We start from the raw sequence: 22,427 nt of genomic DNA, 5'->3' as shown, positions 1-22,427 counted from the left end.
CGACGAGGCTCTGTGTATGGTGCCAATGTGCCTCTAATCACCGAGCTCGGTAGGTTGGCCGCACATGAAGGGCGTTCATTTTCGCTTTACCAAAGTAGTCGACGAGTGTATATATTTGCTGCCTTTTGAAATAGCTCTCTTTCTTTGGCTGCAACTAAAGTATTGCCTTTCTTTGGTTGTGCAGTGAATGACACAAATGTACAGTTTCTGGACCAGGACGACGATGATGATCCAGACACAGAGCTCTACCTAACGCAACCCTTTGCCTGCGGTACCGCTTTTGCTGTTAGCGTGCTTGACTCATTAATGAGCACTGTGAGTAATCGTTTATTTCACTAAAGCCATTCTCGAAGCCCTATTTTCTAACAATACGTATTATTTTCCATTCTTTTCGCCTTCGTGATTGGCTCAGATGTGCTCGGACGTCGCCGCGCGGCTGTTACCGATGGAATTAGCCACCCGACGCAACGCATGAGAAGAAAAAAAGAATGGAAAACGGAACAAAACGTTACGAAATTCGGGCTTTGAGTCTTAGGCTGATAATCAGCTTCTTTGCCTTTCAATGTATTTTTCCTCAAAAGAACATTGCGGAACAGCCAGCAGGCATATACGCTGCATGTTTTTTCTCTCTCTCTTTTGAACGAGGTTGGCATGTAGTCAAAACATAGCACGTAAAGTCGCTGATACAGACTTCTAGTGTGACGTAGCCTGAGGAATCATTCCGCAAACACGAGGAGATTAAACCACCAGCCATTCGTGTGTGACATTCATTTGGTCTAAAAGACCCGGTGTCGTGCTGATTGTTAATGCGTTTGAACGATTGGTGAGAGTGACTGTTTTGCCCTATCCTCCTCTTCTGCAACAGACATACTTCAACGCGAACGCGCTGACCTTGATACGGTCACTGATTACGGGTGGCGCAACCCCTGAGCTGGAGTTGATCCTGGCCGAGGGAGCAGGCCTTCGCGGAGGCTACAGCACACCAGAGTCCCTAGCCAACAGGGACCGTTGCAGAGTCGGGCAGATCTCCCTCTACGATGGACCCCTGGCTCAGTTTGGGGTAAGTGGTCACACCTCTGCAGACCTCCTTTGTGCAACACGTCGGTGATGACAGAACAGCTAACCATCTGGACCAGCGCCTGGTCCATTTCAGATTGAGTCATTCAATCAGAAATGGGCGTTTCAAAGCAACACTGGGCTATCAGAGACGAGGTAATAAGGGGCTCCGGATCTATTTTCACCACCAAGGTACCTTAAACGTGCACCTAAATCTAAGTACACGAGGCGCTTTTGCATCTCGTCCCATCTATGTGCGGCTGCCGGAATCGAAACAGCGCCCTCGTTCTCGGGAACAGAAACGCCACAGCGACTGCCCCCGCCCACCCCCCCCCCCCCCCACTGCTTCATCTTACTCTCAATTTCTGTCTTCTTATGCCATCATCTTCATTTCCCTTGTGAGTGTTACCAAACAAGACATGAGTCGGTCCCTGCGTGGGAGACGCCCACTGCGCGCTGACGTGCGTCCTGCAGGACATTTATTAAAGTTTGTACAATCCAATCTGAGTGACCTCCTTGCTATTGCTTTTTCTCTATCTTAATATCAACTAGAATATCATCTAGGCGCGTTTATCCCCTTACCTATATGGCATTACAACTCTGAAGTTTACATCGATTCGAGAGTACCAGAAAATTTAGGCAAACTGTTTCCACGAAGTGGAAGCCCTAACCTGGAGCTATACTGGCAACTATATGTACTTGTTCTTACCAATGCATGCCACTGTTTTTGTTCATGCAAACTGCTTATATGTGCGGGGACGTAGAGGAAAATACAGGTCCTACAGTGGATGAGATATTCAAGACACTCAATGATGTGCAGCAGGCTATTCGTGCCGATATTGCAGATTTAAAACTGCAACCGGAAAAAACAGAAGAAGCAATGTCTAACTTGAGCAGGCGATTGAACGGACTTGAGAACACTGTAGTGGACATTCAAGCAACGGTAAGCGCAACTGAGCAATGTAATGTAGCTGTAAACGAAATCGAGCAAACCTTGAAAATGTAGCAAGTTGGCTGACTTAGAGGATCGTAGCCGTAGGTTCAATCTTGTGGTTTTTAGCGTTCCATAAGTTTCTTCCGAATCCGATTCAGCGTTGGGTAACAAAGCAGTAAAATAAGTGTTTCAGGATAAATTAGGAATCATCTGCACATTTTTAGTTAGAATTCATGGACTAGGAGTACATTCTTCAAACCGTCCAATCATACTTTGTTTTCAGAGCTATGCAGAAAAACAAGAAATCTTGCGAAACGCCTAGAAGTTAAAGGAACGCACATTTCCTTGCAAAATGATTACTCCGCAGAAACACTGCGCAAACGGAGGCTGCTCTGGCAGAGTGCAGCACAGCACAGAAACAGTGGTGGCAAAGTGTCGCTGATACACGACAAGCTACGAGTAGATAACAAGTACTTCAAATCGGACGACGTCTTAAACTCACGGAAACTGGTATCGAAAATTAGCAGTTCACAGGAAATCCAGCTACATTAATTCAGCCAGTTGCGCTTGATTTCCTTAAACGCGAGAAGTGTCGTGAACAAAACCGATAAACTTGTGCCACTTCTGCAGCATGATCCACACATCTGGGTCATTACCGAGACTTGGCTAAAAGATTCAGTAAAAGATGATGAAGTTGTGCCACCTGGTTATCAGCTTTACAGACGAGAAAGACTATCGCCTGGTGGCGGCGTGGCCATCATTACTAAGTGTGGCGTTGACGTTGCTGTTATCGAGCAGATAAGTCAGCATGAAAGCTTGTTCTTGCGAATCTCTTTTTCGGGTGTAACATTTTTCTTTGTTTTGTGTATCGTGCCCCAGATTCAGGTGATTCGTTTATGTAAAAGCTGTATGATCATCTTTTCAACTTGCTTGGAAAGCACATAACTTTAGAGGGTGATTTCAACTTGCCCATCATCAACTGGAATAATATGTGTTACGGTGATGATGCCTCGGCAGATGTTCTTCTATATTATGTGTTCTCCCTTAGCCTTGAGCAGTCAATACACGCGGAAATTCTATTCTCGACCTTCTGTTCGTTAGCGAGATCTTCAGTAAAGGAACGGTCACAGTCCAGCCTGTTATTTCCGACCACAGGCTAGTATCCTTCTCGTGGATCACGACTGCTCATAAACCTGTTAAGACCGTGAAGGAAAATTTAATCAGGGATTTTAACCATGCCGATGGCGTCGCTATAATTGATTATTTAGACGCTCGTCTTATTAAAAACTACTACGAGATTGAATGATTGTGGGAACAGTTTAGAGAAACTGTTAAATATTGTATTGAGAATTTTTATCCCTGCGAGAAAAGGTTTAGGAGTGAAAAAAAAAACCCGTGGACAAACCATGGCATCATCCAGCTTAAAAGAAAACTTAAGAGGCTGAAGAAAGAACAGAACAAAGACGAATTACAAATTGAAAGAGTAAAGCAAGAATTATTAACTACAGTGAAGTGCGCTAGGGATAAGTATTTCTCCCAAAGTCTCAGTGAATCAATTAAAACCGCCCCCCAAAAGCTTTGGCGTCATCTCAGGAACACTAAACAGGAGATAAAGAAACTAAATGCAGGCGATTTAGTTTTCACGGATACAAGAGAAATTTCAAATGAATTCAATCACTATTTCCAAGGCGTCATTACAGAAAATGAGGAGTTCAGGCCTCAGAGCTTGGACACTGACGCAGCCGATCGGTTAGCAGTAACTTGCAAAGGTGCTAAAGTGATGCTGCTTAACCATAATCCAAAAAAGTCTACCGGGCCAGACGGCATTCCTAATGCGTTTTTGAGGCGGTATGCTGAACAAATATCCGAATTTCTGACCAGTATATTTAAACTGTCCCTTGGTACAGGTAGGATGAAAGATGACTGGCGGAACGCACGTGTTGTTCCTATTTATAAAAAGGGCAATCCATTATCACTTACTAATTACAGGCCTGTTTATATTACCAGTGCATCCTGCAGATTGTTAGAACATGTCACTGTCAGCTACATACAGAGGTCTTTATCGGAACAAGATGTCTTATCATTTCATCAGCATGGCTTTAGACAAAGTATGTCTACCGTTACGCAGCTTATGTCAAAAGTACATGTTTTGTCTCATGAGGTGGACTTGTCAGGCCAGATCGATGTTCTTTTTATGGATTTCTGCAAAGCGTTTGAAAGGGTTGCTCATGGACTTCCAGCGTTTATCATTCAATGGATTGGGGCCTACCTCAAAGATAGGTGACAGTTTGTTCAAGTCGGCAACTGTTCAAGTGTTCTGAGTGTCACTTCAGGAGTTCCCCAAGGAAGTGTCTTGCGACCCCCTTTATTTCTAATTTATATATATGATTTGGTTGGCGTGGTTGCGGATGGCGTGACTATTAGATTGTTCGCGGATGATTGTGCAGTGTTTAAATCAATTTCTTGCAATAAGGATCATCATTTGTTGCAGCAAACTATTAATGCTATTGACGAATGGTGTACGCAGTGGGGCATGACACTGAATCAGGAAAAGACTGTGCTTATGCGTGTTACAAAGAGAAAAAAACGAGTGCTGTTCCCTATATGCTACAAAACCCCCTCATTTCAGAAGTTAACAAGTATAAGTATTTCGGCGTAACTCTTAATAGTAGCCTGTCCTGGTCTTACCACATTTCTGACGTTTGCACATCAGCCCTAGAAAGTTATAGTTTTTGAAGAGAAAACTCGCGTCAGCGCCTATAAATGTCAAACTTCTAGCTTATTACAGTTGCGTTAAGTCCAAATTGGAATACGCTTCAATAATATGGGACCCTTTCACTAAAAAAGATGTCAGCCAATTCGAACGGGTTCAGCGTAAGGCAGTCACATTTATTTATGGAAAATATCGACGACAAGATTCTCCCTCTTCTATAATGAAACAAAATAATATCTAAACATTGCAAGCACGCAGAAAATTTAATCGCATCATGTTTCTTTACAATTGTCTTTCTGGGAAAACCAAATTTACGTTGCCTTCTTGCAGCCAGCGTATTTCTACGAGGAGAACACGCCACACGCATGATTTTTCTCTAGCGACGTTGTTTGCTAGAACAAAGTTATATAAGCACAGCTTTTTCCCACGAGCAGTATCAGAATGGAATTGTCTTCCCCAAAGCATTTTTCTGCCCCGGATTTCGCGAAGGGACTAGATCATTTTCTTTTCCATTCGTAGTCCTTGTATTCAAGTGATGACATTCTTGTACTTGCACCTTTTTTTTTTCTGTGTGTAATCAGTGTCCTGCTTGGATTCCATTATTTTGTACTGTAGCGCCTCCTGCATGGGCCTGCAGTATCCTCTAAATAGAATAAAAATAAAAGGCCAGTGCTTCAAGACATCCTGTTCTGTTGCATAATCAGAACGGAACGCCGTAGTTTTATTAATTCAGAGACACCGTTTTCCATCTAATTTTGCAAATGATTTCAAAGACAAGAACTCTACATAATGTATATAGAAGATTATTTAAATCTGCATGCGCGCCTGCATCGGGGTTCGGAAATTATTTCTTCACCGCGATGTTTTTTTTTTCTTATGTAACTGCTTTAGGTAACAGTGAAGAAAATCATTCACAATGAGTGTTTGTTCCCCTGTACTCACAGTAGTTTTTGCTACTTGCTCTTTTCTGCTATCAGTTACAACGCGTTGCACCCAGGGTTCTGCATCAGCCAGTGCATCACACGTTCGTTATTTCTGAAGTAACTTGGTGCAGCTTAAAACTTCAACAGATCTATCCCTGCAAATCGTAAGACAGTGAACCATTATGCCATGCTTAGTGGTCGCTGCCGCCTCACGTTCAATATGCGTCGCCGTAGCTCGCACTTCGCTAGGCCAGAGCCATATATCCTCTCGATAGGTGACTTCATTTGATCTGGTGTTTATTTAAGCGAAGGCGCTATGCTGTTTCTTCGCATGACGTGGAAATACTTTGGCCGTCGCAGGAGGGCGGCAAATACGGCGACCTCTTCGTAGCGGCTCTAAGGAGCTACGGAATGCTCTGCGTGGGCCTGTACAGGTTTCGGGACACGAGCTCTTCTGGCGAGGCGTCCTCGAAACGGTATGTCATCACCAACCCCCCAGCAGACTTCACCCTGCTGCCGACGGACATGGTGAGTAGCCTCTTCCCTCCTAGGGCCGAAGGTCTCCCGCATTGACGCCACGTTTGCAAGGCCGACTGATGCTGCGGCAAAAACATAACTGTCGACTGATAAAAAAAAAACACAATAAATCAAAGAAACTACTTGGGCACCATCGCGGGCTGAGCGAAAGTTTCATGCAAGAAACCTCTCTGCAACTGAGGTGTGGATGTGTCATTGTATACAGATTAACAGGCACTACATTCTATTGGCACAAGAAGCTAAACCTGGCAGGCGAACATTCTGATTTTACTACTACCTCATTCAGTCGACTTATGCGAACGTGTAGTGGCAGCCCTCCGGCCTTTCGTATTTCTTTGTTACGGTGCTCAACACATGCGTGACGACAGCAGCGGAGAAATGAATTAGTGGCACTGCGGCCCTCTCATAAACAGAATCACTATAGTCGGTGGATGGCATCCACTCTTCGGCATATTATTCCTACGGACGTCCCACCAGATTAGGACCTTTCGCATAGATTATATACTTAAGCTTTACTTATGCTGCGTCTTTTGACATCACTGAGATATTCGACTGACTCCTTGGTCAGCGTCACGCCTCTTTCCTCAGCCGGATCATAGGCAGTCTTGATGATATGAACTCCTCCTGTATAAGGCGTCGACGTTCGAGCCGTGACTTCAGTGAGCCAATGTTTCCACTACAAATCCCCCAGTGACGAAACGTCAAAACATCGCAATGTAAGAAAAAATTATATAGGTGGGTTTTGCGTGCCAAAACCATGATCTCATTATGAGGCATTTCGCAGTGGGGGACTGCGGAAATTTGTACCACGTGAGGTTCTTTAACGTGCACCTAAATCTAAGCACCACGGGTGTTTCCGCATTTCGCCCCCGTGGAAATGCGGCCGCCGTAACATCGCAGTGTACGGTCTATCAATCCCCTAGAGCGACGTCACGGTGCCGAGCTTATCTGGCCTTGTGCTATCCAAGAAACGTCGATCACACCTGTGTTTTGAATAATTCACGCTCGTGTTAAAAACGTTCCGCCCTTTTCGGGAGTGTAATTTTGTCCCGAAACAACCACTGTCTCCATTATTGTGTACACATTTTTTTCCAGTAACTATGCGCACTTGCTCGTCATGTACATCTATAGCGTCACAAACAGTAGAGAAATTTGAGAACGCGGAGCAAGGAAGGAGTCAGACAAATAATGATGCCCGTTGTCGCAGGGCAGAATTACACCATAACTCGTCCAAATGTGTGCGTATGTCTCTTAACTCCGATGCGCAAAGAATAGTAAAGCAAAGTTATAACGCGCATCCTCATTATCAGGCGCCTCAATCGGACAGAAATGCCACCATTACTGAAAACAAAGGCTATTCCTCCAGCTTTCCCCATACTAGGAACATCTACCGCTCCGCTATGTGTTGTTGGTATAGTGCACAATGCAATCCTAAATAAATTATGGGGCTTTACGTGCCAAAACCACTTTCTGATTATGAGGCACGCCGTATAGTGGGGGAATCCGGAAATTTAGACCACCTGGGGTTCTTTAACGTGCACCTAAATCTAAGTACACGGGTGTTTTCGCATTTCGCCCCCATCGAAATGCCGCCGCCGTGGCCGGTTACAATGCAATCCTGCACATACATTTATTTATATGTGACCGAGTGAGAAAAGGCATGAAGACAGCAGCATTGCTATGAAAAATAGTTCTAGACGTCGCGTACACAGAGCTTCATGACAACTTAGAGAGACAAACCGCGGAATATAACGCGACAAAGTGGCTTTTCGTAGAACCGCCATGAACACCCCTCTAATTATAGACTACCGGCACACGGAAATCTATGCGGAGGCATTGAACTGTACACAAATTAATGTTAGATAAAGAGAGGAAATGCAGGACGAATTTTTCCTCAGCTGCAAAGCTCTGTTTCTGAGAAACCCATATATGGGGTTCTCAGAACACCGTCTTTGTTTAAGCACATACTCACCTAAACGACTGAGCGGTAGTGCACGTGGATGGTTGAAAGTAGCGTGCCAATCGGCGCTATATTTTTTTGTGCAGGTGTTCGTTCTGCTGCAGTTCGACCCCGGGCTGGAGTACAAGCCCAACCGGGCCGAGGAGCCAAAGGACGACAACTCTTGACTCCTGCTGTGTAGCGCTTTGACTGACGGGCCTTACTCCTTCATCTAAAACAGACAACACTCCACCTTTCTGCTTGCCTCCCACGGTGTGGACGGAGATGGGACAAACGGAATCCGACACCGTACACCCAAACTGCACATTACAGCGAACGCCGCGCACATATCCTAAGGAGCACTCTGACCCACTGCAAAGTCGTTGCAGAGGCTTCTGAAGTGGGGGTTTTTCTTGGCTGATTTTTCTCATTGAGACCCCGAATGACGCACAGAAGTGGCCTTGTAGCTTAGTTAGGCATTACACTGTGGGGGGAGGCTTATCTCTGTTCCTTTTCTTTCGAGGTGTCGAACAACGAAAATCTTAAGCAGCCCTGTGGAGGCACCTGCCGCATGCGTGCTCTAGGCAGCCGCGATCCCTTGTGGGCCTTACACCTAGTCACCCTTCGGAGCAGGCCTCTTGATCGTACAGTGTGAGGGCCTCCCAGGACGGACACGAAGAAAGGCTGCCCCGAACTCTTCAGGTGTTCCCCGAGAGTACCAGAAACAAAGGATCTTATACGATGACATGCAAAGCTGGCAGCAACCTGTCGAGCCCACTGCTTCCTTGTCACTCGTCGTCGGCGGCACAAGGAAGCAGGTATCATCAAAGTATCTTCTAGGAACCTAGGGGCATCTCACGCAATTCGCCACTTAATGAAAAGGACACACTACGCAGCACGTGGTGTCGGCAGTGCCCATCGTTCGCGATGCCAGGCAATGCACACACACACACACACACGCACGCACGCACACACACAAACACACACACACACACACACACACACGTGAACATACACATGAACACAGGAGGAAAACTCAAGGGTCGTCTGTTGAGGTCGCTACACGGTTAACGAATGCATTGGAAATGCCTGAGAACGTGCAAAGTGCAACGCTGCCTTCGCAGCACACATGAAACAAGAGGTCCGACTTGGAACGAACGTCTTGTTTCAGCACTCGCTCTGCATGTCTACTTCTCTGTCCTTCTCTGTTCCCGACTCTCTGCAATACAACAAGTGTTTGTTTTGTGTTAAAAGCTTGTACATTTGACATACGTCCTGACGCGACCACGGCGTCGCGCTCTTTGTACGAAAGGGTTCATATTTTATGTACGAGTCAAAGATTGTTGAAATCTGTTTAGTTGCATTGTTTCCAAGCGGAAGCACGTGGTGTACAGTAGTGTTGTAAAGTGAGCAAGTTAATGCTGAAAACTATGAAGAAGGCTTAACAATGTGTAACATACCTTTTGTGTATAGAAGTGTACATAAGCACGGCAGCGGGCATTGACCTGCTTGTGCATTCGGCCCGAAGCGAGAGGCGTAACTTGTGACGTGGTCTGTTTTTTCTCCATGCAGCCTTACATTTTTCAACCTTCGGTTTAACGTTTCGCATCAATTTTAGCTCAAGGTCACAGCGACGAGATCACGTGCTATGCTGCGTAGTTACTACGACGCGGCGAGCCCCCCCGTCCCGCTGCGGCGGCGGCGGCCGATGGGCGGCGCGCGCACGGCCAACGACCAACTGAATGTACAACAAAGCGTAGATACTCGAGCGGCGCTGGCCGACTACTGTAAGCGACTTCGTTTTAGCGCGGTCAATGCGTGGCTCTCGCTGGCCACCTCAGCGACCGTCCCCCCGTTGCAATCGGGACTCGGAACTTTCGATTTGGGTTCCGTATTGTGTATTTTGCCTTATGCATCCCCCTCGGATCTGCATTTCCGCCTGAAAATAAAATCCTGTTCACGCAAAAGAAAAGAAAGCGAAAAAGAAGAAGAAAAAAAAGGCTGCTGAGGTTTCACGCCGAGCTCGCTCGGAGTGTCTTTTCTCTGTACTTTTTTGTTCCTCGTTGTTGCTGCGAGAGGCGTACACGAGGGAGGGTACGTGAAGGGGCAAGTTATTTCCTACCGGTAGCTGCGTAGGGCACTGCGCAGCGCAGCGCTGAGAAAGAGAACATGTCTCTCTGAGGTATAAACACAGACACTAGACAATCCATGCATGTTGTGATTTTTCATTGAATGAAACTATGTTGCAAACTCTTTTTTATTCTCATTACACACGAGGGGGCTCATTTATCCTGTCGCGCGGATGCCCCAGCGGAAAGCCGTTCAGTACTTTGTGACGCGAGAGCGAGGAGTTGAGGCGCCAGGGAGCGCGCCGGCTTCTCGTTGACAGTGTGTCAAACTTGAGCAGCAAGGGTCGCTTTCACTATATATTTAATTTGTGTGCTTTGTGTCATTTTCTGCGCTGTGTTTATGGCGCCCTCATTTTTCCACTACTTGAGCTAACCAATTTCACCTGCGTGTGCATGCTCACTCTTGGCTAATTTTGTGGAGATTTTGCTTGCTAAAACTGAGCCAGCGGTCTTCTCATACCTTTGTTTTATTTTTTTTTTCCATGCGTGTGCACATGACGTTGGTGGCCTATCTGCTGCTGCTTCTGCCGCTGCTGCTGCTGCTGCATGTAAGCTTAAAGGAATTGTCGGTTGACTACAACTGCCACAGATGGCATTTCGTTGTTTTTTAATGGAATCGGGCATCGCGATGGTCTGTCGTGTGTCCACTTTTATTGAATTATTGCTTCGTCGTTATCTGCTGTGACGCAACGAGCTTGACGCGTTAAGTACTCCAGTGTCTTGAATAGCTGAAGCATAGTGAATCGCAGGCGCTGTGGCCATTGGAATAGTGAAGAGACGGCGGCGACACCAAAGCTTCGTTTATTTATCTTTTTTTTTTCTTAAAACGAACACGTATTAGATCTCTCCGAGGGTCTGGTACGACGTGCACCTCCACTATAGGAGGTGCACGCGCCCCATCATGCCGCGAGGCTCCGTACGTTTCTTGCTCCCGTAACCGAGAGGTCTTCACGCCGGTGGACCAACGAACATTCAAAATCGCGATATCGCTGTGCAAATCCGAGGGTCAATAGATTTTGTCAGCGAAGAAGCGCCAAGTTTGACAACAGCGGCATGCACTCAAAGTACACACGGCGCATGACGATTAAATGTGTACGTGCGTATCACTAAAATGCACCAAGTGCGGGGTTTTTCAGGTACAGTGACGGCTGTAGGAAGAAAAACACACACCAAGCTTTTCTTTTTTTTTTCTGCGAGGCCAGGAGCTCGGCTGTAAAGGACAAAGCGCGTCCGTAAGCAGTGAAGGCTCCGTGGTTCCGCGTAGAAGGCGAAAGGTCCAGACAGGCGGCGCCGCGTTAGCTGACGGCCACCAACAGCCGTGCCAGTGCAAGATGGGCGCTCTTGTGCGTATAGCCTACGGTGAATTATTCTCCACGCTGCTTAGCCGCATGACGCCTTGTATAACTTCAAACACCACTGCAGTGGCCGAGGAGTCGCTATAGAACTCTTGAAATTTAGTTTCGTGTACGAAGCCGCGTCGAAATCGATATCTTGAGCCAAGAAAAACAAATGGAAGATATATGTTGGTTCCTTTCGCTTTATTTGATAAATGGTCGGCGAGTTCAAGTCACTTTTGTGCACCGTATACGCTATTCTCTTTATAAGCTACGCGGAGTCGGCGCCCTTAGGGCGCATTGAGATAGGCACCGCTTACCTCCATCGAGCTTAGTTGTCATAGCAGCGCCCGCACGTTGTTAGGGCGGAGTCCGACCGTCAATTGCTCTTTTGCGATCACGAACAAGACGTTATAGTCTATGAGATCATCATTACTGCCGTGCCGTGTGTGCGTGCGCACATGTATGTATATCGAGGGCCGTCATTGTGTGGCTGAATACATTGGGCATCAACTATTGCAGTTAACTGCATTGCAGCGACAGAGACCACCAATTGTGCGTGCCTGCTCACTGGCAGCAGCAGGCACCGAACGCAGACTACTAGGAGCATCCTCACTTCTGTTGCGTGTGTTTCAGTCTCCCTTTGGGCACCCTCCGCAAACACGTTTATTAGGCGGCGGGGCGTGGGCACGAATGGTGAAATCAATGTGCTCGGGACAGTACTTAATTCTGTTCACTTTATTTTAAGCCAGATGGTCCTCACTTTACCGATTTTTTCTCAGCCCGAAGATTACTAGTGCCCGCTTAAATTTTCTCCCACTAAACTGCAAGGCCCAAAAAAATGTTAGCTCGATTACTCATCTTGTAAATGTTTCTCCCACGAGCGTAATAAACATCTGCATTTAAATGTTTGTGAGTCACAATCCTTTTTTTTTCTTCCTGTTGTTGGTGTTGTTGGTTGGTTGGTTGGTTGTTTGCCTGTTGTGTGCCGCTGCGGCTGTAGCATGCTGCCTCGCCTTTGTTTCCTAGAGTTGTGGTGTGTATGTCGGTGTGAATGTTCCCCGTTTCTCTCGCTCTCTTTTTCTCACACCCTGCCGGCGGGTCTGCGTAGTGTTTATCGTTAAACCCCGTTTTACACGGGGGCCGCTCCGCTTAGCTCTCGTTCGCTACTTCAGACCTGCAGCTCTCGAAAATGTACATAAGCATACCGAGTATGGTGGCCTGAAAACTGCTTTGTGACTGTGACGCACTTCGAACAACAACGAAAAAAAAAAGACAGCTCCAAATTAGTTGTGAAATCTCTCTCTTTTCCTTTACATGTTTTTTCTTATTTTTATTGTAAGTAGCAGACATGCGCCCCCTTTGAGATGCGAAGCACGTAAGCTGTCTTCACCTGACTGGGCACCAACCGCATTTTTCACCTGTTTATTGCCTACCACTGCACTGGGACCCTTCTCTTTAGTTCACGAGAACGAGGGGGAAAAGAGCAAGAGAGATTTGACAACGATCCGAACCCCGGTTCCGCTTCTGTCCAGCACCACCAAATAAGATCCCTTCACAGAAGCGGAAACAGGGCACCACATTTCCGCCTAACTTAGCGCGGTCCAATTCGAACCGATTAGCGCTTTGTGTGCGTCGAAGAGCGTGCGTCACAGAACCAAGCGTATACATATAGTATAGACCACTGTGCGATGATGCTGCATTGACGGTGCATGTGATAATGAGTGCATAAACATGAAAGGAAGTTTTTTCCCATGTTTGTGTGCTAGTTGGTGTGTTGTGCATTTGTTTGAGTTTGTCCTTTCACTGCGTTAAAGCCCACAGCACCACAGGCTTGACTTGAATTCCCAACACCAGCAATTGGGAACTTAGGTCAGCCTTCGTACACGAGGACACCCGCCCAGTCAGGTGAAGAACACATTGTGCACGCAATGGCCTCAAGTTTGTTCAGCCACATGTCTGCCACTTACACTTGCCACACTTCTCTCTCTATGTCCTCGCCTCTGCCATTTTGTTCTCTCCTTCAGTTTCTTCTTCCTGTAAAGTACGTGCGCGGTAGCAACGTCTCTCCTGTAATTATTCTTTCACACATTCTATCACTCTGCATCTTTCCTTTCATGTGCTGTCTGCGTCTCTCTCTATCTCTCTCGCTATCTCTCTCTCTCTCTCTCTTGCATTCTATGTACCTCTCTAGTACACTTGCAGCCTCATGCCGTTTTGTTGCTCCTTCACTGTACTTGTCTTAAGTTGTACTTGCAATAAATGTTGGTTTACCGTCGTCATTTTGCATGATTGTACAGCATTATGATTTATTTCTGTACGTGTCTGTGTGCCTTTGTTGGAAGCAACATACTAGAGCTTGCTTCACACCTGGACCGGCACTTCCTGCCCCGCGAGCACGCGTCCAGTGCGCCGAAACAACGCGCGCGCAAGCCTCCCCTGTAGCTCTAAGTATGCTGCGCTATTCTCCAGAAGGCCTAGCAAACCAGCAGAGAGAATGCGTACGGCCACTGCGTACGTCCTGTGATACGCAAGCTTTTCGAGCCAGGTGCAAAGGAAACACCAATGAGCCCCGTACGTCAGGCGTCAACGGCTAGTCACAGTTCGTAAGGATGTGAATGTCCGCTCCGCGAACACAGTGTGCGTCGACGCGACGTAATTTATTCATTTTCCCCCCTTTCTTTTTTTTTCCTTTAGCCCGATGTGTTTGTGGATGAGGTCTCAGCACACTCATAAAACGCGTAAAAGCAGAACCGAGTCCGCATATCCTGCTGCAGCTGCGTTCATTAGAAAAACCAGCTGATTTCTCTCTCTCTCTCTCTCTCTCTCTCACTGTCATTTTTCTTTTAATCTGTTTTCTTGCTGCCGAGCTCTTGGATGGCGAGACTGTGCATATTTAATTTACTAGCGTTTAATAACGGTTCACTAGATTCGAATATTTACTTTTGTTTCCTTTTTTCTTGTTTCTACCTGCGCCATAATTAGCACTACATCTAATTACATTCCAACACGCTCCGCTTCCTTGACCATATTAGCGCTTTTGCTCGGGCTTAACTCAGTTTTGGCCTCGTTTCTTAAATGACATGTCAAAATATACTTCGAAACTTAACTCGGTGTCTGTCACACGCAACGAATTACTTGAGGGTTACTGAAGCAGCCATGAGTTACGAAGTAGCTCAAGGCTACACCTAGTAACAGTTAGTATATATAAGTCCACATTTACTTTCTAGGTTCTGAGTAAATTGTTTTGGCAGACTTGAACTGCAATGAAACGGTGAAAAGCTATGAATGTTGAAAACACTGATGACCAGGCTCGCGACATAAACAGGTACTCTCAGTTTAAGTCCCTCTGGACTGAACTCAAAGCCACGTGCATCTCAGCATGCTCCTTTAATTTTCCCATGCGCAATGCTCTGTTTTGTTAATGAATATGCCCTCACACACCAGAAGGATAATTCACGTTTGAGTGGCAGCGCTTCGTGTATCTTTGAGAGAATACCGCGCACGAAAAGGAGCGTCCCGCAATTTTGCCGCCACAGCAAAAACATTTCAGCGACAGTTCAGTGTACAGACGAGTTATAAATGCTGAGGATACATGCTAGAAGGAATGCCTCATGGACTTCAACGTCCCCTTCCTCAGTGCAGCGTATAGCCATAGAGGTTACGAGCCGCGCTCATAGCCGTTTAACGCACCATCTTTTCCTCTTTCACGTCTGTCTCTCTCGCTCTGCCTGGCTCAGTCTAGTACGATCATTTTGTATCCTGTCCAAAAGGATTCTACACAAAGTGCGTCAGTTGGGGAGGCATGCACTTGCGCAATGTAGGTAATCCGCCTGTCCCCACGAACCCTGCTCTAATAAGTTTCGTTTCACTTGCTAAGCTTGGGCTGTATACAGCTTGCGACAATCCAGCAGTTCCCGTTCTGCGGCTAAAGTCATTCGCCCATCATTCGCCTGCATGTACACTCCCGTAAACAACAGCTCTGAGTCGCAGTCGACAATGCAATGCAAAGCAAAGTTACGCCGTTTTCGCGCAAGGGTAAAATTCGCATTGAAGGACCCGCATTTACTGAGAAATCGGGCCTAAAGTTTGCACGCTGGCCTTTAGGAATTGGCACCGTTCCATGTTCCCTCATTCGCAATTAGGTTAAGGTTATTACGAGATGCGACGCGTTCTCACAGGGGCTGGTCCCAGGCTTGATGGGGCACCGTGGCTTGCAGCTGTGATGTCTGTGCTGGTGTATGTGTCGTGTCGTAGTCACTGTCGCACCAGGCGTGTCGTGTACTGCTTTGCACGGTCTGCACAACCGCCACAATGGGCCTGGCGAATAGAGTTCGCAAAGCGGGGCCTCATAGCTCGGCAAGTGGCACGGGAGAACGGGGAATAAAGTGTTGGTCCTGGGACTTTCACGCCTACTACACGGCTGTCCAAAAGAGCTAATGAAATACTCTCGCTTAGTAAGGCAAAAGAAAAAAATTATTTTTCCATGAGAAAATTTGCACTTGTTGAAAGCAGTACAGCAGCAATAGGGACATGCCGTCGATCAAAAAAACACGCCGCTGCTTGTCATGATGACGGCGACCGTCGGCAGAACCATGCGCAAGAGGAAACACTCCCTGTGTGGCCCTTCCACAAAAACAAGGTAAGATCTCATCCGCAGTTGTAAACAGTCCGCCTAATGACACGTTGCATCCTGCCAAAAAAAAAAACGATTTAGTCTTTACGGGGCTGTGGTGAACTAGCGTAGAAGACAATGGTAACGTGCCATGGAATAAATAGTCTTTTTCTTCTTCTTTCAAGATTCTTTTGCACCTTAATTGAGGGCAAATGAGCCAATTATGACCGTATAAAGCTTTGTTCTCTCAAACACTTCATGGTGAACACCTTCGTTGAAAAAAGCACGGCAGGGGTCAAAACAGCCCTTATCATTTCACACTACAAGGTCGTCACTCCTCAACTGCCACCGCTGACAGAGGCAAAAGAATTTTATTTCCGCCACACCGAAATCTGTCCGTGCCGGCAATAACGAGACGTAACATGCATTTGTCGGGCTAGTAGGCAAGATAGAAGATAGAAACATTATTGTAATGGAAAAGATTTGAAGGAGGGGTGGTCGGAGCCTCTCAGTCCAGGGCCCCACTGGCCTCTGCCGCCTGCCTGACCTGGCTAATTATCCTGCCAGGTCGGAGCGGGCGAGCTGTGCCTCCCACTGCTCCAATGTCGTACTGGTATTTGGCCTATGAGGGTGCTTAGTGCACTCCCAGGTTATATGTATTAGGGTGGGATATATGAGTCAGTATATATTTGTCAGCTTCACAAAAACTGGTAGGGCAATATTGGCTAGTAGGCAAGAAGTTACTGAAATGACATAACGATTTCTGCACGTGCAACTCAAAGAGACTGCATCTAACAAATTCAATCTACAGGCGTTCTGAACTTCCTGATTGGAAGTCTCGACTCCCAACTGTTTCACTTGCTATAATACAGAAATTAGTTACAGGGAAAGCACAGGGAAGGCGGGAGATGGAAATTCAAGATGATGAGCAAAAGGAGAACAAGGTGAAAGCAGGAGCCAACGTTTCAACTTGTCCACTTGTCGAAACGTTGGCTCCCGCTTTCCCCTTTTTCTCGTTTTTCTCATCGTCAGAAATCGATTACCGGAATATAACTTTTGTTAGAATGGGCGCTACTATATGTAATGTAAAATTTTGTGGGAATGGAGGCGCCTTTATATGACAGAAATGGCGGAAACCCACGAGTCTTCTTTCTCGAGTCGTTGCAGCGCTGGGTTTGCCGATTGCAAGGTATCATGGATGTATAGTTTCCTACGTTTGAAGTGTGCACCAACAACAACGGAACAAAGCGCACTGCTTCAAGCATCGCGGCTCAAGCCTAAATGTTACAGGGCCTGAAACTACACAAGCTACGTCGACCTTCGGCTTATGGTCACATGGAGAAGGCAGCCACAATCGCTGCAAGAACAAACTCATTCACCAATTCTTTCTTCTGCTTGTCAATTGCACAGCGAAAAATGCTGGAGAAAGTCGCACTCACATTTCTTGGGTCAGCCTTATACACTGTTGTGCCCGGTGGCCCTTCAGATCGGGGGAGATGCGACATCTGTGACATGCAGTCACGCCTCCATTCGTCATACCTGTCAGCAGCCCAAATTGGCCTGTTCACGCCGGAGTAAAGGTCGGTGGAAGGCTACGACTTTGCACGCCTGTCAACAGCTCAAACTGGCATGACCACGCCGGGGATCGGAGTCACAGTGCGTTCCTCCTACTTTCTTTCTTGGCACCCAGGGAGAGACGTGCGTTTCCGACCGGGCGCACCGAAAGGGGCAACCAGCTCACCGACGCTGGGATTGGTTTCCTGACGCCAGCTGTCTCTTGACGCCGGATCGGTAAAAACCACGAACAATGACGACGCAGGCATAGAAAGTGGATCTGGATGGCTAAGTGAGGACACTCGGAAACAGTGTGTGACTCGGACGTGCTAAGACGCTACCATAGTGTGCTCCGATAGTTGGAGCCGTTTTGTATTCTCAATCATGTAACCTTTTTGAATATATTCCTTTTTTTATTCTCTTAAAAGTCCCTCGGAACCTTTTCCCCCGGCACCTGGTACGGCACCACCGATAGAAACTTCGCCGGCCGCACGGACCCCCGACTTCGCAACAGTGATAGTCAGCGGTGAGATTGACCTCACGGAACTTGGGACGTCCTGGACAAACGCAACAACACCCCATCAGTCGCAGACATCAGTATGTAGTCAATAGCTGTTATGTCCGTCGTATGTTCGATTGTTGTTCATTAAGCGAACAAATTGCGGAAAGTACGACATCAGAGTCAGCTGTCCCACCATATTGTTACGAGGCATCGCGTATGAGCATGCCGTTAAAGGACCCCTTCGCTTCGCGAAGAGAAAGAGGACGGGACATGCTGCGTGAGATGCTGTCCATCCACTGCAACGAATCGATGACTCCCTTGAGTCTCTTCACGGTGCGAGATACTTCTCATCCATGGACCTGTTGATTTCTGTTGACGACTTGGACCGAGTAAAATCTGCCTTTGTCTCACCGGACGGCCTCTCTCAGTTCAAAGTTATGCCCTTTGGACTGTGCAACGCCCCCGCAACCTTCGAACGCATGATGGACTCTCTCCTTCGTGATTACATATGGCCCATCTTTCTCTGTAACCTAGACGACGTCACCAACGTTTGAAAGTCACCTTACTCTTTTGACGTCCATTCTAGCTGTCTTTCGTCGGGCGGGACTCCAGCTAAACTCCAAAATGTGTAATTTCGGCAGACAACAAATCAATGTGCTTGGCCATCTTGTATTACAGGTATCCAGCCTGACCTTGACAAGATTAGCGCTGCCAAGAACTTCCCGGTGCCCTCGTCTACTAAAGATTTTCGGAGTTTTGTGGAATTATGTTCGTACTTCTGCCGTTTTATACGCAATTTCGCCATCATAGCCTGACCCTTATAACCGACCTTCTAAAGAAGGACGTCCCCTTCTCGTGGGACTGTGACCAAGCGACTGCATTCTCGGCGCTGGCCAACTTGCTCACTTCACCGCCTATAAGTGGCTCACTTAGACCCATGCGCTACTACTGAAGTTCGCACTGACGCTAGTGAGCATGGAATCAGCGCCGTCCTCGCACAGTACCAGCACGGTCAAACACGTGCTACTGCATACGCCAGCCGCCTTCTTTCCACGTCTGAACGGAACTATTCGATCGCAGAACGCGAGTGAGTGCCTTGCGTTGGTTTGGGCTGTCGCGAAATTTCGTCCGTATTTGTACACCCGCCCATCTCGGTTCTTAACGACCACCACGCTCTTTGTTGGATGTCATCGCTCAAGGACCCAACTGGTCGCTTTGGTCGCTGGGCTCTCAGACTACAGGAAGATACACCTAAGGTAATTTATAAATCTGACAGGCTATATCACGATCCCAATTGTCTTTCGCGCCATCCGGTGGACCCTGCTAGCCTCGCTGGCCATGACGATGATTCCTGTGTGCTCTCCATATCTGATTTACGTGACATTGGCATCGAACATCGTCGGGATGAATCCCGAAAGCTCACCATTCAGCGACTCTCTTCCGCACGATCCGGCCCTTCTCTACGTCAGTATGTCCACGCAATGAAGTTCTATACCGTCGCAACATGAAACTTGACAGGCCGGAATTTCGCTAGTTATTCCTCTACAGTTGCGTACCACCATTCTTCAAGATCTACACGATGCTCCAGCTGCGGGACACCACGGCGCATCATGCACCTACGACCGCGTGCGACAGCAGTTCTTTTGCCTGGCTTGTATCGTTCTGTGCGCCGATACGTTGCTGCCTGCGAGCGCTATGAACGGTGCAAACGTCTTGCTCTTCCACAGGCTGGCCTGCTTCAACCTGTCGACGTTCCATCGGATTTTCCCTACGTCCGTATCCGGCAACAAATAGATTGCCGTCACAACTGTCTTACGACCAGATATGCCATCACGCGCGCCATGTCTAGTAGCTGTGCTACAGACGTTGCAGACTTTCTCCTCAATTACGTAATTCTTAGACACGAGGCCCCGCGCCTGCTTCTTACGCATCGTGGCCGCTGTTTCCAAGGTCATTGACGAAATTCTTCGTAGCTGCTCTACTAAACATCGCCTTACGACAGCCTACCATTCACAGACCAACGGTCTTACCGAGCGCCTCAACCAAACTTTCATGGATATGCTGTCTGTGTACGTCTCTACTGATCACCGCAATTGGGACGCCACCCTACCCTACGTTACATTTGCCTACAACTCTTCCCGGCATGACACCGCCGGATCTTCGCCGTCCTTTCTCCTCTACGGTCGCAACCCTGCTTTGTCCTTCGAGACGCTCCTTCCTGCTGATCGCCCCGTACCCACCGCATATGATCAGGACGTCATCTCTCGAGCCAGAATAGCTCGCCAGGTTGCCATGATAGAGTGTGTAAGCGCGACTGAACGAGGACGTAGAAAGAAACAGATACACAGAGACAGCGCTACTTTCAACTATATATTTTATTTTTGCACGCATCGATAAATATATACCGTGCGAGCGGAAACAAATGAGACAGCAAAAAAGAGCATTCAGTGGTGCGTGTCGATGAAACGTACACGTGTCCAAGGCATGGTCAAAACATACGCTACAATGGTTACAACGATAAACCGAGGAATCGCATCTCCTTTTCAGATAGCGACACTGATGGCTTGCTCACGAAACTTTCCTCTAATTTTGCAATTTCATAGGCCTCCACAATCTCCCTTCTCATTCTGTTATGAGCCCTATACAAAATAGAAGTGCTTTCAAACATGGGTCTGCAGGGACAATCTGGGCAATGAAGGCGCCAGGTTGCTCCCGCTAGGCTATATGTGCGTCGCAGGCTTCCAAACAGAGCGCTATGACTGGCACCACGAAGTCGAGTACCCTCCTGAATCTCTCGTCCTACTCTGGACGCCGCCTCGACGCCAAGGCCGGTGCGAGGAGATCCTCCCTCGGAACATCGGACCCTACAATGTTCTCGGCTAGCTTAACGACGTTGACTGCCTCATCACTCCGCTCCCACATCGCCCGTCTTCTTCTTTTACATCTGCTAGTGATGTTGTCCATGCATCGCGGCTAAAACCCTACTTCACCAGCAGTGCTGACTGATTTTAGAAGGCGCCGTGGCGGCGCCTAGTCCGCCGGGAGTGATGTTACGAGGCATCGCGTATGAGCATGCCGTTGAAGGACCGCTTCGCTCCGCGAAGAGAAAGAGGAGACGGGACATGCCGCGTGAGATGCTGTCCGCCATTCTGCGGTAGCAGCAGCCTGTCAATATTGTAATATACGGTTTCGTTACTTCCCCGTGTACTGGTGCATCCCCGTAACAATATCATCAATAATAAGCACACACTCACAATACATTATAAATCCGCTTAACAATACCAAGTAACAAGCATCTATAGGCGACTGCTGGTACGAAGGATTCCCACAAGAATCTGTAAAAATATTTAGGCGGATTTGTGAACGTTTTGAGCACGTCGAGATTGTGTTCAGGCAGGTTTCTATTGAAACGAGCTCAAGTTAATCATCAGCGCTGATGGGATGAATAAGCAATGCAAACATATTTGTAGGACACTCAGGTATTGTGAATTTGCTCCGACACTGTTGATTCGAGGTTGTGGTATCATATAGATAGCAATAGCATACCCATCTTGGAAATTTTATGCACGTTACAAATGTATTTACTCGGTTTTTTTTTTCGCTGTTCAAGAACAATCATCATGAAAGCATGCTTCGTACCAAAAAGTGAGGAAATAACCGATAAAAATAGCCGAATAACGAATAATGCCTGCGGTCTTACGCCTAAAAGCTAACGATTAGACTATGAGACGCACGGTAATAAAAAGGCTACGTAATAATTTTGTTCTGCCTGGGTCCTCTGGCACATGCATAAACCCAAGAACACAAGCTTTGCTACATTCCGCCCTTCTCAACACGGTCGCTGAGCCTGGGAATCGAACGCGTGACGTTACACTTAGCGGCATACCAACATAACCCCACTCAGGCGTTGAATCGGACCCCATAAATAACACTTGCTCATTCCATTTGAAACCACCAGAAGGAATGCGTGCCCTAATTTTTTTTCTGACACATATCTGCATGCGAACTCCTCCTTTAAAGAAGAATACATTTGACCTTAATGGGTCAAAAAAATTATTGTGCAAATTAAAATGTACTTATTTTGATAGAATTGAACATGACGTTTGCGGTTGAAAGAAAAAATCACAGTTTTGAATCCGCACAGAACTTCGCGTAACACTGTTTATGTGGCGCTACGCTCAACTGTGAAAA

At 47.2% G+C, this 22,427-nt stretch overlaps 1 protein-coding gene and 1 long non-coding RNA gene across 2 annotated transcripts in view; one reads left to right on the top strand and one right to left on the bottom strand.

Moving 5' to 3' along the window:
* The window catches only part of slo (calcium-activated potassium channel slo), a 204,307-nt gene extending 190,460 nt beyond the window's left edge, over window positions 1-13,847 (top strand). Inside the window, 5 exon segments of the mRNA XM_070524382.1 lie at window positions 1-49; window positions 185-315; window positions 866-1,060; window positions 5,987-6,154; window positions 8,210-13,847. The exon segment at window positions 1-49 is cut by the window's left edge and continues 6 nt beyond it. Coding sequence (XP_070380483.1) covers window positions 1-49; window positions 185-315; window positions 866-1,060; window positions 5,987-6,154; window positions 8,210-8,338 — 672 coding nt within the window. The 3' untranslated portion in view covers window positions 8,339-13,847.
* The window catches only part of LOC139049148 (uncharacterized), a 121,964-nt gene that overhangs the window by 58,179 nt on the left and 41,358 nt on the right, over window positions 1-22,427 (bottom strand). The gene's annotated exons all lie outside the window — the stretch shown is intronic.

Source organism: Dermacentor albipictus, chromosome 1 (genome assembly GCF_038994185.2).
Source record: "Dermacentor albipictus isolate Rhodes 1998 colony chromosome 1, USDA_Dalb.pri_finalv2, whole genome shotgun sequence".
Classification (NCBI taxonomy): domain Eukaryota; kingdom Metazoa; phylum Arthropoda; class Arachnida; order Ixodida; family Ixodidae; genus Dermacentor; species Dermacentor albipictus.
This window is presented reverse-complemented; position numbering and strand designations above follow the sequence as displayed.